Source organism: Cygnus atratus, chromosome Z (genome assembly GCF_013377495.2).
Source record: "Cygnus atratus isolate AKBS03 ecotype Queensland, Australia chromosome Z, CAtr_DNAZoo_HiC_assembly, whole genome shotgun sequence".
Taxonomy (NCBI): Eukaryota; Metazoa; Chordata; class Aves; order Anseriformes; family Anatidae; genus Cygnus; species Cygnus atratus.
Genome location: NC_066396.1, coordinates 40,378,793 through 40,397,889, shown reverse-complemented (window position 1 = coordinate 40,397,889; position 19,097 = coordinate 40,378,793). Strand labels below are relative to the sequence as shown.

General features: G+C 39.0%; 1 protein-coding gene across 3 annotated transcripts in view; it reads left to right on the top strand.

The window, feature by feature from the left end:
• The first annotated feature begins 3,474 nt into the window (after positions 1 to 3,474).
• The window catches only part of PRUNE2 (prune homolog 2 with BCH domain), a 139,153-nt gene continuing 123,530 nt past the window's right edge, over positions 3,475 to 19,097 (top strand). Inside the window, exon 1 of one of the 3 annotated variants that reach the window (XM_035558502.2) lies at positions 3,475 to 3,619. In XM_035558502.2, coding sequence (XP_035414395.1) covers positions 3,584 to 3,619 — 36 coding nt within the window. In that variant the 5' untranslated portion in view covers positions 3,475 to 3,583. The remainder of the gene's footprint in view (positions 3,620 to 19,097) is intronic. The other 2 variants (XM_035558499.2, XM_035558503.2) reach the window with 2 other exon arrangements.

Sequence of the window (19,097 nt, the reverse complement as noted above, 5' to 3'; positions counted from 1 at the left end):
GGTGAGGCTGACTGGCCTGTAGTTGCCTGGGTCCTTCTTCTTGCCATTTTTGAAGACTGGCATGACACTGGCTTTCTTCCAGTCTTCAGGCATCTCTCACCTGTTCTCCACAACCTTTCAAACATGATGGAGAGTGGTCTAGAAATAACATTATTCAGCTCCCTCAGTACCCATCAGTGCATTCCATCAGGGCCATGGACTTGTGGATGTCAAGTTTCCTTATATGATCTCTGACACGATCCTCCTTGACCAAGGGAAAGTCCTCTTTTCTCTGGAAAAGTTCGATGTTGTCTCCAGGGTCTGAGATTCCTGAGGGCTTGTCTTACCAGTCAAGATTGAAGCAAAAAGGTGTTTGGCAACTCTACCTTCTATGTATCCTTTGTCACCAGGGCACCCACCCCATTCAGCAGCTAAACCACTGGATAGCTGTGACATGACAGCTCTTCCAAATTCTTGCTAAATTGTAAGGATGAGCTGTAGAGTTCAGATCTGAGTTTTTCTGAGACATGGGTAATTTCTGTTTTTGCTCCTCTCTCATATGGAGTGAAATCCATCTCTGTTGTATGCTGGGAGAATAAATAAAATGGATATAAACCATAGAAACTATGGAAGACCATAAAAGCCTAAGTGAAACATTCATCTGGTTTGGTATTGCGTAGTACTTATGAGGGTGTAAGGTTTTACTAAGGTACTTTTTATGTGATACAAATTACTTGATTACAAGTTACAGATTATCACACTTTTAGAAGACCCCATAGGCAGGCACTCTCTTTCTTTGTAATCACTAGAGCTACAGGTTTTTTTTAGGACACAGAAAAATGGTACTTCAAAGATACTATGTGTTCCTGCATGCTTTAATAACGGCTGAAATTAAAAACGGAACTTTTCCTTTGCTATATGAATGGCAAAAATGCACTTCCAGACCGTGATCTCTCTCAGATGATGTTATTTGTGTTTACATATTCAGAAGCACAAAAAAGGACAAAGCAGAACTCATTGTTCCCAGTCTAACTATCTTCAGCATGTGAAGAGGTATTGTAAATGTGCTAATGAACAAATGAAAACTCAGCATTGTTCAACAAGACTGTTTGCTAATAATTCAAATCTCTGAATGAGATATGGAGTAAATTCTCACTTTGGCACATGTACACAATTCCCACTGATTTCAAAAGGAATTATGTTACACACATCAAGGGAAGAGCACCCCTTAGGAAGAGCTTCTGAAAGACTGTGAATTGATTCTTGTTTAGCTATTCCAGAAAGATGAATGGATAAAATAATCTGGGTCCCAATTCATGTCTAATTTAAGCTTTGGTAAAGCAGAAGTAATTTAGTGGCTGCTAGTGGGGTAGAAAAGTGGAGAATCAGGCAGAGGAATTTCTAATTATGAAGCAGATAAAAACACTAGTTCTCTGCTCATGATTTTGTACAATAGGATTTGAATAATTAATTATACAACACTAAATTCATATAATAATTACTGAGGTAGTTAAGTCATTTAAAATACAGTTGCAAAACACAGATTTTACAGATACTTTCATTTTCCTTTCTCTTTTAAATTTTGTTTTACCCATGTAGCATTTTACTGATACTAACTGGCAAACACAGAGCTCAGACACATTCTGTTTTGTTTCAACACAAGTGTACTGGGGACATCTTTGGGTTGCCAGCATGTGGATCACAAAGAATCCACAGGGCTCTTCTAAATCTAGTGAAAGACCACCCTATTAGAGAATAAGTATAGATTTACTGACTATGCCCATAACCACATATAGAGACACACTCACTGGATGTGTAAAGAAATAATTAGTCAAAACACTTTGTTTACAGTATATGGGAGTAAGTACGCTTGTTGATATGATGCATAAAAATACGAGTTTGCTACCTGTTTAGCAAATTCAGTTTCTTATTCTCCAGTTACTTGATGTCCAAAGTTTGCCTTCTGTAATCATATTTGTTTTAAATATGTATGCAGCAAAAATGACTAAGGATTATTTTCCCAAACTTCAGTTTCCTGCTGTAGTAAGTTGGATATATATATATTTTTTAACTTATTTTGCAGACTTTCCTGAAGGGAATACTTGATTCCATTTTCACAGGATCATATCGATTTTTTACTTGGCAAAACATTTTTAGTTAACACCAACTCTGCATCTCAAAGTACACTGCAATTCCTGTATTGCAATCTCAATTTTTTTATTTTATTTTTTTCCCAATTTTCAATTGCATTTTCAATTTTACGCTACAAGTATTGCAAGACTAGTAATCTGTCAGGAGACCTACTCTTCTATAGAGTAATGAGAAAATCCAAATTCAGAGTCACTAAGTAATGTGTCTCAGAAAAAGAAATGTTCCAGTAAATACATCAGATTATTTTTTTCCCTGTAGAAAACCGTCATTTACAATATTATGTTTCATGTCATTTACACAGAGCGTCAGTCCACTCAAATATTTTAATGAAGATTTACCATTCTGTTTTAAATGATGATGTTACAGATTAGGGATTTTTCCTATTCTCCAGAACACTTTGGAACAGGAGCATATGACTAGGCAGAGTGCATTGACCATGACAGGCAACTCGGTAATAGGATCTGCAAGATATCATGAGAGAATTAACAAATCAAATGGAAGTGAATTACACTCATAAGAAAGAGTTTGTTAATAAGGAAGCAAGAGCTTTTAGCTTTTGCAGTAGTATTTGCAATGAGGTGGAATGTAATACATGAGAGAAAAAAATCCCAAGTCTTGTTCTACTGAATTTATTAATAATTAGCCATTGCTAACTCCACAGTGAGGCACAACTTGACAGGAATAATAAATCAGCACTGTTTTGGGTTAGTCATTTGTGGTTTATAAAGCAGACACACCATTGAATACTAGTGGTACGAGACCTTTGGAGGAAGCTGTGAATCACGGAATCGCTTAGGTTGGAAACGACCTCCAAGATCATCTGGTCCAGCCTTTAACCCAGCACTGCCAAGTCCACCACTAAACCATGTCCCTAAACACCACATCTACACGTGTTTTGAAGACCTCCAGGGATGGTGACTCAACCACTTCCCTGGGCAGCCTGTTCCGATGCCTCACAGCCCTTTCAGTGAAGAAATTGTTCCTAATACCCAACCTAGACCTCCCCTGGTGCAACTTGAGGCTGTTTCCCACTTGTTGCTTGGGAGGAGGCTAGTCCCCACCCGCTGCAGCCTCCTTGGAGGTGCATGTGGAGAAAGATGAGGTCTCCGCCGGTCCTTTGCAGCTCAGCTCAGCTCGGCTCGGCTCGGCTCGGCTCGGCTCGGCTCGGCTCGGCCGGGAGCCGGGCTCCGACGCCGAGGGCAGCGTGTCCGGCCGCCAGGTCTACCCTGTGCTCGGAGACGGCACCCCCCCGGCCCAAATTGCCGCGCGGCCTGACGTCACCACCCGCGGCGGGCGTGGCAGTGGGGGCGTGGCCTCGGTGGGCGTGGCGGGGTGGGCGTGGCCGCGGGCGTGGGGCCGGCGGGAGCGCATCGCGGCGCGGCGCGGCGCGGCGCTGCGGGGCGCGGTGCGGAGCGGTGTGGTGCGGGGCTGCGGGGCTCTGCCCGCCCGCACCATGGAGGAGTTCCTGCAGCGCGCCCGCTGCCAGCTGGTGAGTCGCGGCAATGGGAGCCCCCTGGCCTCCCGGTCCGGGTGGGTGGGTGGCAGGTTGGGCAGGGGGCTCGCGACCTCAGCGCCATGTGGGGCGCGTGTTGGGGATGGGAATGTCCTGATCGCTGCCGGCACTGTGATTATTGCTGAATAATGCCGGGGTGCCACGCTGGGATTGCGTGCTTGTTTACAGGGACTTCGGGATGCATCAAGTTGCGTGGTTGCATGGGGGAAGAATTATGCCAGAAGGCGCTGCAAAACTGACATTTCTGTGGCCTGAACGTATGGGACGAGTTTGGATAACAAGACTTAACAGGAATCCGCCAGGGTGGTTAAAGACCGACTCCATAATTGAGTTTCATCAGCTGTAGGTACTTAGTATCGTGCTAGCAGGCGTGCAGGTTTATGTGTCCTGTTGTCGGATGACTCTTGGTGGGGCTGTGTGAAGCTGCAGCACGTTTATACTGTTTGCAGTGCCCGATAGTCTGGCCCCAAGTAGTGGGAGCTATTCTCCCCTCTATATACAGTGCAGAAGTGGGATGTTTTAAAGTCTGTTGTGGTCTCATGCCAGCTTGTTTCTAACTGTGAGGACTGGTACCCATGCAAAACTCAGTTTCACGGTTGTTACCTTTCATGGGCTGCCTTTACTTCTGCCAGCCATCACATTTCTAGTAAGTAGGTACAATTACAGGACAAATTATAGGCTAGTAAGAAACCCCCCCTTGCTGCCAGTCTTACCTTGTAGTTCTTGGGGCCTGGGACTCCTGTGCTTGCAGAGGTGGGTCCCCCATCCTCCGGAGAATTGCTTGTACATAACAAAATGTACATAACTAAACTTCATTGTAGATAATTAGAATATCAGGGCCTTCCCTGTTTTATAGCTCTGTTATGAATCTTTGGAGACTGAGCAATTGTAAAACAAAGATCCCATTCTCCTATAGCCATCATGCTCTGTATGTAATATGTAAAAGAAAGTTTATTATACCATCTTTGCTTATCATACATATATTAGAAGTATTAGAGAATGAAGGCAATTTTTAGAGAAATGGTAAAGTAGAAGATAAAATCCCTTTGTGAATCCATTAATATTTAACTATGTTGGCATATGTAAAGGATTAACCTGAACTGTTTATCCTTGATCATATGTTGATTGTACGCCAGCTAAATTGTTTTACTATGTCTTTTTAGGAACTTGCAAAGAAAGCATTTCCCTTACATTTTTATCTAAGCAGCATAAACTTCAGTAGCCCTGTTAAGAGATACTGCATAATGCAGTTATAAATACTTAATACATTTTCCCATTGGTATTTTGTATATTGCAACCTTTGAACTGAAGTTTTGGTTTTGACAAGTTTTCTGCTTGAGTATATTGACGGTGGCCTCACTTAATATTATTAATAGAAATTGTTTTTCTTATGATAGCAGTCCTCTCTGCACCATAGGTAAACAGCAAGCGCTAAGAACAACTAAAAGTATGTACTGCATTAATCTTTCTAAATAGCTGTTAATAATCAGAAAGGAGTTGTCTAGAAAACTATAATCTGAAGAAGTCCCTGGACAGTAAAAAATATTATTTATTTCAGATGGGATGTAGAGAACAACAATTAAATAGCAGCAATTCCTGCAATGTGGGGCTTTCAAAAGAAATGTAAACATCTTTGTATCTCCTGAACTGTGGGAGAAGAATGCATGTTTTGGAGCAGTCTCCTCTACAGGAGGAGCACTGGGGGGGTCTTTCTGACCATGCTGTCTTCTTGTATGTGTGTGTCAAGTGTGGCTGGAATGAAGAAGAGGGATCTGGACATGAGAATGTTCAGTTCAGAAAAAATTTATAAATCTTACAGGTCGACGTCAACTCACTGATTTAGTTTGTACCACAGGAGCATGAAGAATGCAATTCAGAGTAGCATTCTGCTGCAGAGAAGGCTGATGACACTTTTTCCTCCCTTTCTTGGTCAAGGCTTTTGTGGGAAATCTTTCTCTGCTGATAGAAGCTAGCAGTAGGCTGGGGCATAGAAAGGGCTATGCCTAATTTGCTACCAATGTAAGGTAGCGCTGCGTGGGTAAATGGGTGGATGGCTTAGAACCGATGAGCTGCTGTGTGTCACCCTGCTACTGCAGCCCTACCTGTTGAAGACACTAAAGCCCTGCAATTGTATCTCAGAACCTGGATGATGCCAGTCTTACAACATTAGTATTTCACATCATGGTTAGTCTTACTGGGTTAAACTGATTGCAGTGTTCTGACTACATGAGTACTACTCAGCATGAGTACAGGAAAATTTTCTTTACTCATAAACAATAGCTACAGACTATGCCAGAAGAACAAATGCTCCAGACTATGCAGGGGAACCTATTACTGCAAGTGCTTCATCATTCATTTGGCTCTGGCTCCAGCTACAACATTAATCAAGGCTGTTTTTCTACATGGAGCAAATTCCAGCCTAGGAATATACAACAGAAAGGACTTAAACATTTGTTGTTGTTGTTGTTTTCTAAGACCCTTCCTCTTAACAGAGAGGAAAATTCTCTATATATTATAAAGTGAAGTCTCCATTAGGCTTTTCCTTCTCTAAAAGCAATTAATTTTGCTTTTATGACTTTCCATGTAATCACAGAATGTTTTCAGTAATTTTCAATATAGATTTTTAAACTTGCTGTGTATAGTCTATGTGAAGTCAAGGAGAGAAAAGGTTGGAGTGCAGAACGTGGCAGAATATAAATAGTTGCTGCATTGATGTTTCCAGGTATTTATGGTTCAGTCCTGCAAGTTTCTTGCAGTCTTTCCCAAGTATGGTAGAAATGTGAGAACAAGAGATACTAAGAGACCACAGGTCCTTCTCAACCACTGTTTTGTCTTGGCTAACAGAAGATTATGAGCAGTAGAATATACTTATATCTGGTGTTCAGGCTTTGAAAGCTTAGCTCAAAATTTGTGTCTGAAATAATACGTTAGCTACAGCTACAGCCAGTTGTCTAGGTTTGCTATTTGTTTGTTTTTAAAGTGCATTTATGCTTTGGCTTCTCACAAAATCCGAGACAGTGAGTTTTACCTTTTTATCGCGTGCTCTGTGTGATAAGGAAAACCCCCTTTTGTTTGTTACACACCATCTGCCTGACAGTTTTAATGGGTGTTCTGTGGTTCTTATGCCTTGAATAAGTACAAGTATTTTTTGTTCACTTTCTCTGTGACATTTAGTTAAGTATTACCATACCTCTCTTTTCTTCTCCCAAAGCATTTCCAAGCTAATGTTTTCTATTGTCTCTTCTTATGCGAGCACTGATCTATCACTCTGATCATCCTTGTGGCCTCTCTCTCAAGATTTTGTAGTTTTATTAACCCTTTGAAAGTTGTGGAGCCCAGAATTACCTGCAGTATGTAAGACACAGTAGTATATACATGTATACAGTAGTGTAACAATGTTTCAAGGTTTTTTCCCTTTTCTTAAGAGTTCTTGATAGTCTACTTAATTATTTTATTGTCAGAAAGCAATTTTCTGATTCTTTCAGAGTATTATCCACAATGGATGCGTTATGCCTTTTCTGCTTAGTAATACCTAACTTAAAGCCCATCTGACTGTACCTAAATAAGTTAAAACACAGAGGTGGCTTTGTTTCCTTACATTCTTTATAATCTGCGCTTTTCAGATGTCATTTTCATTTACTATCTTATTGCCTAGTCCCTCAGTGTCATGAGTCTTTTTTGCAGCTCTTGTAAGCAGCTTTAGATTTGACTTTCCTGAATAATCTGGTATTGTCTGCAGCTTTTGTCACCTCATTATTTGCCTGCCTGACCTACTGGAATTATATTATTTATTATTTATGGATACGAAGAGTGGCACATATCCCATCATACATCCTTGTAGAGAGTCCTTCACAGACATTTTCCTTTATTATAGAGAATTGACCTTTCCTGTTCCTGTCCTTTTTTTCCATAACTTTTAGTTCTTTATTAACCCATGGGAGAATCTAACCCACCCCCACCCCCCACCCCCCACCCCCCCCCCCGGTTTCTTTGGGGATTTAGTTTCTTTACTAGCCTCTAGGAAGCTTGTCAATAGCATTTCCGTAGAGCTAAGTACAATGCATTGACTACCCTGTTCTTATTTCATGCCTGTTGACTTATTCAAAGAACTTTAAAAGATTTTGTAGAAAAATGTCATGCTTCACAAAATCTTGTTGTCTCTTTCCCAGGATATTATGTTGTTGATATGTTTGATGGAAGATCAGTCTATCTCTCTCTGGGTTAGACTGTTTCAGGCACAGCTAATCTCTCAAGTGGGAGAGGAGTGGCTGGTTGATCAATACATCATTTTGTATAATTCAGTTACAAAAATAGATCAAAAGCCTAAGGTTTCAATGATGTAATTTCACAATAATTATCAGAATGTTTATCAGAATGTTAAAGGAAATTAAATAGAGAAGTAAAAATTCAGAAATTATTTCAATAGTCGTTATCTGATGTGAAATACTGTGTGCTGCATGAATTAGCAAAGTTTGATTGTTTATAAGTATTTCCACATTCCTCACACAGTTTGCAGTGAAGCTGAACGACCGTGAGAAGGTAAATCAAAGGAGTCTGTCAAGAAAGAAACTGTAGGAATTAAAAAACAAAACATACAAACGTTAACAACAACAAAACCAGAATTCCCCTTGGAAGATGCTAGAACAATGGCAGGCAGCCAGTGCTTATTCCCTGGCCTTAGGTCTGTGCTCATTGGAGAGCCTAATGCTTCATATCGTGGCTTCAGGGAAGTCAAAGAGGACAGAATGAGCCCTGGAAAGGGCTTAATGTGCAGATGATACTGATATACCCACATACTGCAGCAAACTGCTTCAAACTAGCAATTGAAAGATGGCCCTCCCTCTGCAGAGAATAGTAGATTAGCTGGGGAAATAATCTTTCCAAATGCTGTGTCATCTTCAGCACTTAGCAGTACTTGGGTAAAAAAAAGAGCCAAACAAACTTCAAGTTCTTTGAATCCCTTGCTGCTGTAAGAAAAGAAGCTATAATGCCAAACCAATGTTATAGCTGGCAGAATAATACATGGTGCAAACAGAGTATTATGCCCCCAGAAATACCTGCCCAGAAAAAAAATGACTGTGACTGGACATTTTCCAAAGTGAGGGCTAGACCCATGACCGGGGAGATGCCTGTCAGAATTTACTAAAAGTCTTCTACGGTACTGCTTTGATGGCTGTGAAAAATGAATTCTGTGTTTCTAAGTCAAAGAAGTTAAAAGAACAGTTACTGATGATGGCATGACTTGAACAGATTTATGTGACCACAGTTTGAAAACAAGCTGAGTCACTTACATGTTTATTCATATTGCCTTTTATCTGCCAATCTGGAGTTTTGTTATCAGTGATAGCTAATGCTTACTTTGAAAAAAAAAATATTGATTTTTACTGGAATGAAGTGGTGGCTTTATGGGAAGGGAATAACATCATAGAAGTGAATTGGAAGTTATTTTCATAGAAATTGTTAAATCTATCTAAACAAAGAGGTTGGAAAAAAAAAGGCTTTCATGTATTAACTGAAGGAATCAAGTCTAACCCTCTCATGTATCTTCTTTGCATTAGTCCAGCAGCACACAGAGGATTTGACTCCATTTAGCAGGACACTTAGAGTATGTATAGAATTAAGAGTATGAATGATGATAAATAAATAAAAAATTGCAAAAAGCCTGATAGAAGCTTAATAACAAGAAAATATTTCCTGAAAATGAGGTATTCTAGCTACAAGAGCAGTCTTCCAAAGAAAGAAGAGGAAGCCGCTTCTTAAAGGCAAACCAAAATAAACCTTGATTTGGATGAAAACTACTTTAAAAAACAGCCTATAGTTGTAAGGAAAATATACTGGATGATTTAATAACTTTTTACAGTTCCAGTAAAGTCACGCAGACTACAAATACACAGCAGAAATTTTAGAGGTGAAAATGCTTTTCCTCATGGATTTTTTTTTTTTTGCATTTGGAGGACAGAAATAATATATTTTTTTTAAACAATAGCCTATTTTTTCTCAGCTTTTATCCTTTTCTGGTGTAGTAATATCCTCTCATTTGTTACAAACACACACACAGAGACACTGGAAGTGGAAGAATAAAGCACATCTTAGTGAATTTTCATCGAAAGTGCTGAAGTACATCAGAACAATCAAGATGAGGCAAAATTCTATCCTGAATAACTTTCTGGGTGTTGAATCATTTGTATAGCTGACATACTATGCTCACTGTTCTGCACAGAGCTAAATCCCAAAGTCATCTCAGTGCTCTCAAAGTCAATTTACTAAGGTATTGTGCTACGCTTATTTGTGTTGCTGTGGTATTAACCAGGATCCAATTTTGCTAGAAGCTAAGCAAATACATTGTAAACATTCAATCTCTCTTTTAAAGAGTCCCTAAAGTAAGTTGGAAAGCCTGAAGGAGGAAGCAGAGAAATCCAGGGCAGTAGCAGGTTAGTAATAGGTAAGTGTGACAATGTTCACATATCCTAACCTATTTGTTCGTGTTTTGTCCAAGAGCATCTTTGAGTGAGAGTTTGAAAAAGGAAGATGGTAGGGAAATGTGTCTTTAAGCATGGGGACAGCATGGGAGGAAACAAGAAGGTCTGATTCCTCTTTGTTATTGACCAACTGGAGATAAAAATTAACATTTCATTGTTGAATAGGAGATGGTAGGTGAAGCAGAGGAAGGTTTGTAAAGGTTAGAAAATGTAGGTTAGAGAGTCTACTCAAAGTGGCAGACCAAGGAGAGCTGGCGGTAGAGGCATGCATGGCTAGAGCCAATATGGTGGCTCTGGGGAAAGATGTTTCACAGCAGGGTTCTGGGAGCTGCCAGAGTGCCTTTGCTGGAGCCAAAGAGCACTTCTGTGATTAAACAACCAGGTAACAACAGCCCGAGTGTCAGCTCTGAGGGGAGACAGGAGAGGTAGATCAGAAAGAAAACCTGCAGGGCGTGGCAATAGGCAGGATGGGAGCCGGGGTATGTGTGTGTCTAAACTGATCGTGGCACCAAGATGGTGGGCCTGGGTGATGGGCACCACAGTTTTGTTTACTCCTTATATGTTTATGTACTCCGTGTGAGAGAGTGGTGGAGAAAAGGGGAAAGGGGTGAAAGCTCTGCTTGAACCATGCCAAGTTTGAGTTTATGGTGAGGTTCTGGTGTGGAGAAAGTGTGGGATTTTGAAAGGGTCAGGCCCTGGTCAGAACCAAAACCCTGCTTGTCATCCTGCAGTTCTGGGGGTGGTCAGATTCAGTGCTTCAGCGACTTGGTAACATTCTGGTTTTGTTCTTTTTCTCCAAAGAAGATGGCCTGGTGCCAGCAGGTCCTTAACAACCGGAAGGATATCACTTGCTCTAATGAGATGCTAATAGATTGCAGCATGGTAAGGACGGTGGACTGGCAGTGAGAAGGTTAGGAACAAATCAGAGATGAGTGGACATCTTGATGATGTCAGATGGTTCTCCTTCCTTGTTTGTGGTGTCATTTGACAATAAGGGAACATGGTGTAATAGACCTAATAGATCTAATGTGCTGGCCAAGTTCCATTTTGCGCAGTCATAACCTGCTTTTGTAAAATCCCCTCAAGCCTCAATTTATCAGTCTTAGGCCTCCTTACATCAACTACTGTCTAGAGTACAGTGTAATTTTGCAGTATAATTGTTTGATATGACTTACCTGTTTTGTACTCTTCGGAAATTCTGCTAGATTTTGGTAGCAATAATTATATTTATCCCTTTTCATAATTGACACAGTTCTGATTCTGTTTTTAGTCTTCTGTGTGGAAGTGGCTATGTGTACAGCACCTGACACAGACTAGCCAAGTTAGCTGTTGAACCAGCCTTTGACTGAGTGACAGACCATCACACTGGAGTGACCTTTTTCCTAATGGTTAATCTTATTGTACAATGATTACATTGTGATACAGAACATATGAATTATTGTAGTTAATAAATACTTTTTTTTTGTTGTTTAATAGCGACTGAAAAAGTCATGAGCAAAGCCGAGTTCTTTCAAGGAAGAAGAAACATCTGAAATGTTTCTTCAGATTCTACCATGACTCACAGAAATAAGTGGAGACAGTCTAGCTGCCTCTAGTGGTGGCAGAGAAGGGAGATTCTGCATGGTGAACCTTGTATGCTGTTCAGCAGTCATAGGGTTAGCAGGAAGAGAATTTTTTTTTTTTTTTTGTGAGAAGCAGAATTACTCTGTTTGGAGTATATTTGACTTTTCAGAGAAGCAGCAACAAATGGTAAACTTTAAAACACTTGGAGGCCTAAATATAGACAGTTGGCAAGTGATCAGTTGACTGCTTCAGCAGACTTTACTTAACAAAAGTTTTAACACTCAGTCAAAGTCATTTGCAGGCATGGCAGGATTACAGCTGAGTCAGAAGGAACACAGTGATAGGTTAACTTGTTAGAAAAGTACACTTCTATTTTTCGGTAGTGCATGTATGCAGTCCACAGAAACTTTATGTTTATTTAACTAGTTTTCTCACACGTAAATCTATTTGAGACTTTATCTTGAGCGTTCATATACCCAGAAGAGCAAATGGCCTTACATGGTTTCAGAATGTGTTGTGCATTTAAGAGGTTTATGTCTGTATGAAATTTTGGAAAGGTTAGCCTGCTAGGTTCCTATATGTCTTTTATACATTTGAGGTAGATAGTCCTACCAAGTTGAAAGAACACGAATGATTTTAAAAACACTGTTTCACTTCTGGCTTGTCTGTTTTGGTATTAGTTTTTGTGTTGCCTTGAGTTTTTTGATCTTTTAATGCAGCAAGCATAAAAATGAAAAATATCCATCCAGTTGAAAGAACTATCATGAAGAAAACAAAACAAATTCCTTATTTCTTCTCCCCTGTCTCTCCCCCCCCCCCCCCCCCCCCCCCCCCCCCCCTTTTTTTTTTTTGGTACAGATTGACTTAGCCATCCCTTTTTAACGTAGTTGGAGCAATAGCTGAAATAGTAGTTATGGTAATTTTTTCATTAGCAAAAATATTGTAATTCAAGTTTACCAGATTCACAGACTTTTTTTTTACTTTTTTTTTTTTCCTGAGGGGCTAGACACGCAAACTCGTATCAAAACAGTTAGCTTTGTGCAGTTCTCTGGAATCTGTTCCATTCTTTGAGAATTTGATGTACACTAGAACTTCAGCATTGGCAGTTTTAGGAAGAAAAAAGAAAAGGCAGTGGCATCATTTGTTTTTTTGGAAATGTGTTATAACTGTGGAAACAGCTTTAAAGCATTCATTCCAGATATGAGACAGTAGTGCAGCTTGGAGTTCTAGTCTTTCATCTCCAGAGACATGGACTCATATCCTGTTTTAGATCACATGTGAAAATGACTTAAGTGGTCTAATCTTGGAAGCTATTTGCTCACCTCTCAAAATCATTGCACAGTTTTCAATTGACAACTCTTTTTGCAGATTATAATGCAAGTGGTAGAAGAATTTCTAAGCTTGAGTCTGAAGTATTTTGGTTGATCTGTTTTACAAAGTTTGCAGAACAGCTATTTGAGCCTGTCTCAATATCAAAGTGTTGAACCTTCCTTTGAAACAAAACAAAAACCCCATCAACTTAACAGCTCCTCCTGCTGTGTGAGAACTGGGTCAGTTACAGTCTCATCATTTGAAAAAAATATTTACAGATTCTAAATAAAATACAAATTACAGTTAATAGAGAAAATGAATTGTTCTAAAGAAATATTTTTAGTTAAGTGTAGGTAAGTATGAAGACTATGAAGTCTGCTTGACTGAAAATGCTGAGATCTTGATTTCTGGAAATAGAAGAAGTTAAAGTACGTGACTTACTTGTTATGGAAATAGTTTATATGTCATTTCTGTATTCTATATCTGTGTCCATATAAAATAATTCAAATGTGTCTCTTTACCAAAATGTCTGTGGTGGCACAAATCATTGTTTAAGAAAACTTTCAGGCTTTTTATTGAATTTTTTGTTTTGGTTTGTTTTCTTGTAGAACTTGTAGAACTAATTTGAGACCATATTCTTGCCTTGCAACTTTTCTTTTAGGGTGGGAATTTAAATTCTTCTCTGTGTTACAGTGGTCAAAATAAGGAGTAATTGCAATTTTGATAGCATTTAGTTTATACCGTAAAAACAAGAGAGGCTGTTTTCAGTATGCTAAAATCAAACACTGAATTTAAAAATGCTCTATTTTCTTGCTCATGTTTATAGCAGGTGAGTTTAAATTGTGCTTTCCGTTTCTCCTCAACTTCCTACCTTTTAGAGATGGAAAAGGAATGAAATACTTACTTTTTTATTCCCTTTTCCCTCTGTTTTCTCTGTTCTTTTTCTCTTTGCTATATGGTCAGAACCATAATATTGCAATATGGCCTTCAGGAGTAGGGGCATACATGCCAATGTATGTGAAACTAATATAGTCTCACAGTAAATTTCAACAGTGTCACTATGTTGTAGTACAAGTACTTTGTGATTTTCCATAACTGCTTGTAATATTGCACATTGTCTTTTCCATGCCAACAAATGAAGTAGATTGGTTCTTCTGAGCATTTTACAATGTTTAGGATAGATTGACCTTTTGGCATATGAACTGCCATTTTCTCTTTGACCTTACAACTTGCTGTCCATTGTGAGATAACCAGACAGCTTTTCTTGTCTGCCTGTGAGGTTATTTCTCTTTGCATCTCATTGTGCTGGAAAATAAGCAGGATTCTAAACAAGATGTGAAATTATATTCTAAATTTTTTAGCCCTGCTTAATTACATGTATCCTCCACTAAGTGCTTAATCATTTACCTTCTAATCTAGTTAAATATACATTTTAATTCTTTGCACATCTCTGTTTTTCACAGCTTATATTGGTGCTGTTTGATACTGTGGAAAAAGCAACTTAGTTAGTAGCTGTATTAAGTAATGATTAAAATCTAGCTTCTTTCCTCCTAAACAGATAATGATTACTGGTATCGAATTAACATTTGTCTAAAAGAGCAACGACGACTCTTTGCTTCCATAAATCAGAAGTGGTTATACAAATAAAGCTCACAGGTTGTCTAGAAACAAATAATTCTGCTAAAGAAATGTTGGGTTTATGGCAGAAAGCAGGAATAACCCAGGACTATTTCACAGCATTGTTTTGAGCTGTAGCAGCAATCCTGTGGTACAGTAACATTAGTTACAGTTGGAGTTCTTTCCATCATTTGTTCTGCCCAATTTGAAAGGTTAAAAGGTGATAGAGTAGATAGCATTCAAGGCATTGTAAGGTGAAAATATCTCTTAGGCACGTGAAAATACCTGTTACTGACTTATTGCATTGTGAGAGCAACGGATGCTTTAAAGAACAGGCCTGGATTTTAATGTTTACAGTGAAAGTGACTGCATAGATCCTTTAGGTAGGGAGCATCAGCAAAAGAAGAAAAGCCAAGATAGAGGAAACTTGAAGGAAGGTGTAGTGACTGAATATGGCCATACAATCGTATAACCACTTAGCCCATATTGCTAAAATAGCACTTTCATCTAGCTTGTGCTCTCACGCTGTCACTTGCATGCACAGAGAAGAACAAGCACTCTTTCTCTGTAAGTGGGTTAATGGACGAGGGAGCCCCTGGACAGTGTTCTGTGCCTTAAATGCCTAAACCCAGCGACAGTGCAAGGCTGTTTTTTTTTTTTTTTTCTGAAATCCCACTGAACCAGCTGGGGATAGTGTTGTGTGTGTCCATGCTGACGAACATATGTGCACTTGTATGCATGCTGTTGTGCAGCTTCCAACAGGCACAACTGAAGTCAAAGTTGGGTGATGCACAAGGATTTAGCATGGTGTATTTTCCACTCATCTCTAGGAAGGCTTCTTCTAAAATGTGTTGAGTTGTGCAGCAAAATTCCTGAGGGGCCAGAGAAGATCTTACAGAATAAGGCTGGTGTCGATGGCATCTTTCATAAGTATGAGAAATACTGTCCTCTCAGGGAAGTTCACACATCTAAAGAAAGGAGAAACTTGACATTCCTTATGCCCTCACTGTCTGCAATAGCTTTTACATTTCTGACAAAATCTGTTTAAGATATAAGGTACTCTTTAACGCTCTATTTTCACTTTGATTTGAAGGAGAACTTCTAGCTCTTCCTTTGAAACTAAAAGAAATCTGGGAACATAAGTAAGCATATTTTTGCAAACTTTAATAAAAATCTGAAATAGGTCTGTTCTTTTATACAGTCATAATTTGACTCTTACTAATATTCAGCCTTGAAAATATACATCAGTACGTCATTAACAGATATAATCAGAACATCACAGATTCTTGAGAATGTATTAAAAGTAAACAGACTGTCGTTTTCAACAGGAAACAGAGGCTAAGCTTCGTCCCCCAGAGATGCTGGCAGAATCCACAGCTGCAGTAAACAGAACAGGTGACTGGATGTCACCGACACTGTGCACAGCTATAGCAGAAAGATCATTCATCTTCCAGTTAAAAAGATTTAGCCCTCACAATAAGCTATTCATCTACGACAATCTAGAGAAGCTAAGGAGTGGCATGCTTTCTAATTCAAGTATGCTTGTTTTTTTTCTTTGAGCAACAAGTCATTGTACTTGTTTTGAGGACCCCTTAACACATTTCTGAATGTTTAGAAAGTAACCCATTATCGTGATAATTGGGTGTGAGTTAGATTGATAGGTGAAAGAGGGAAGAGCATGTTGTGTACACTGAGAGTTAGAAACCACTGCTTTAGTAAGAAGAATAACCAAAAGTGTGTGTAAGAGTAGTTAACACCCAGTGCAAGGGAATTTTCTTGGGGTTTCTGCATCTTTACAGAATAATTGGGTACTTAGAAGCCCTGTTGTATCCCTGTGCATTAACACCAAATACTATTTTGAACATGGTTGTGGTCTGACACTTTTAAGTTGGAATAGGTTGGGAGAAATTGTGGAACTTTATTTGGAATAGTTGGCGAGTTAGCAATACAGGTCAAAGCCAAGGACTGAAAACCACAAAAAGGAAAAAGGAGAAAAGTGAGAATTGGAATGATAATACGAAGGATTTATTTACTGAATGCAGAAATGTCCTATTTGCTTCTTGGTCCTCTCAAGAATCTAAATAAACTGTGAAAGGCTGCCTTGAAAATTTCCTCCTTTCCCTATGCTTTCACACTCTGTATATAATTTTTAGTTTCTATTGTTAGAGAGAGATTAATTTCAGGATCCCCGCTTTATATAATTGCCAACATTTCTGAGGGCATTTAATTAACGTAAATCAACATGCATAAAGTTTAAAATAGCTCAAACCCACTGAGCTTTAGTAAGTAGGTCTTTTTTTCTTCTGAGCCTTTACAAATGCAGCTATGGATAGCTGTGCTGGGAGGCCAGAGAGAAATACAAATAAAAGGAGAAAATTGTCATTTGGAAATAGGAGGGTGTTTCCAAGCACAAAGACAGGTGTTTTCCCCTTCCTCTCCTCTTTGTTGGTGGTAGCTTCTGCCACTGCACTGCCTGTAAGAGGAGGGGTTTTCTATTTGCTATGAAGAAGGCTATGCTGAGACACGTGTTATTTCTAATTTTGACAGGTTGTTCTGTCATCCAACACCTAATGCTAAAGCTATCTAGTCTCTGTCATAAAACACCTCTCTTGTAAGTGCATCTTTTGAAGTGTCTCCGGAGAACAGGTATCAGCAAGTCTGATTTTAGCTCTTTATCATCTGTTCTTTAATTGTGGAGATTAGAACCAAATCCTTGAATTGGTGTTGCTATCAGTGGGGAGAAAAAGGAAGAGACAGAACAGACATAGGATGTATTCTTTTTATTTACAGCTGGTAGTTTAAATGTGCTCAGTAAGTCAAATGTGATGTCTTCTGTTCCCGTCCTCAGGCCTGCATACCAGCAAGTCAGGAGAAGAGTGGGAATTGAGTTGTCTTTAATTAGTTCTGGTTCTACAGTGCTGGTAATGAGGACAACCAGAGCAAATGTAGAGGGACTGACCATATACCTTGCAATCTTTGAGGTGGGGATGGAAAACAGGATCCTTTGCTGTTTGTACACAGCTTCTGTGTGGAATGTTAATTCCTAAGCAATTATGCCTGGTATTGAAAGCTTTATGAACTTATAGGGCAGTAGTTCTCTTGTATTCCAGAATATTAAATAGTGTCTGGAGGATACACAGACACTCTGTTCCTCTGAGCATAACCACCTTATGTACCTGAGAATGTACATGCACGTACCTGTCCCTAAATGTGAAGGGTTCAGAGGTCATACCTCTGGGCACATCTGCATCCATAATTTAACAGTCTTTGCCTTTTGACTCCACAGTAAAACCGCTCTTCATAGAGGTTACTGTAACATCACGTCATTACAAATATGTTAGGTTAGTTTCTTTTCTTCACAGTAATCTATATATCCTCAAAACCATAAAATGTGCGAATATTTTAAAATAGTGAAGGACATTTAGAAATTTAAAGTTACATCAATATTTTCAATAATCTGGAGATGGAAGCTTGGCTAAATAATCATTCATACAGTAAAGTTCAAAGAAAGGACAAAGTTTGTTGGTTTTTTTCTACCAAGAGCAATAATAAGAAATTGAGTAAGTAGTTTGCCTTATTATTTCCACTAGCACAGCTTAGTGCTCTCTGACACAAGCAAAAATATTTTGAAGGAAATAGGAGAAACATAGTAAAGCTCTTCTAGAAAGCTGCTAAGCTTCATGCTGTTTCTGCAACTTTTCTTTTATTTGAGGTTCAGTTTGAGCTGTAATTGGTATTAGCGTCAGGTCTGTGGTGTTTGGAGAGTCAGTTGCACTTATGTTATATTAAAAAAAAAAAAAAAAGGCACTTACAATTCCTGGGAAATTGTTACCATACAGCTATGCTTAGTTCAGACAGAATTTCTGAAATGTGTTGCTTCCCCCCCAGCATTTTCCTCCCTTGTCTTTCAGAGAATATATGTGGAGTCTCTGCTAATTTAATTTTTGGCTACTGGCTGTCATTAGTATCGTTTAGCCAGGATGGATGAAGGACAGGGATGATATCTGTCTTCTGTGTCCTGCAATTTAGAAAGTATTCAGACCCCCAGATCTGATTGTCTTTTTTTTTTTTTTTTTTTTCCTTTTCTGGGAGTTACATATTAATTAAGAGATTGTCATTTCAATATTTTCTATGTTTTTTGAATGTTGTTTTTATGCTGAAGCATACCTGAAAAGAGAATACCATTCATGAGGAGCAGCTTGGTGTAGATTTCATTTAACTGCTATAAACTTCCCCCTTGTCATTACTCACGCTACTAATGTTAAGCACTACTATACTTTGTATATTAACTGACTTCACAGACAGCCTGAAATCAAAGTAAAAAGTATCGGTTTCTCTTGCTAATGTTAACTTAAGCATGCTAAGTAGCCCAAATGCTTCACAATATACTCTTCATAGCAAAACAGGTATTTTAGGCCATGCTTGTGTTAAAGCATGTGTTTATGTTGCTATGTATATATCTTACACACTATTTTTAATGAAAC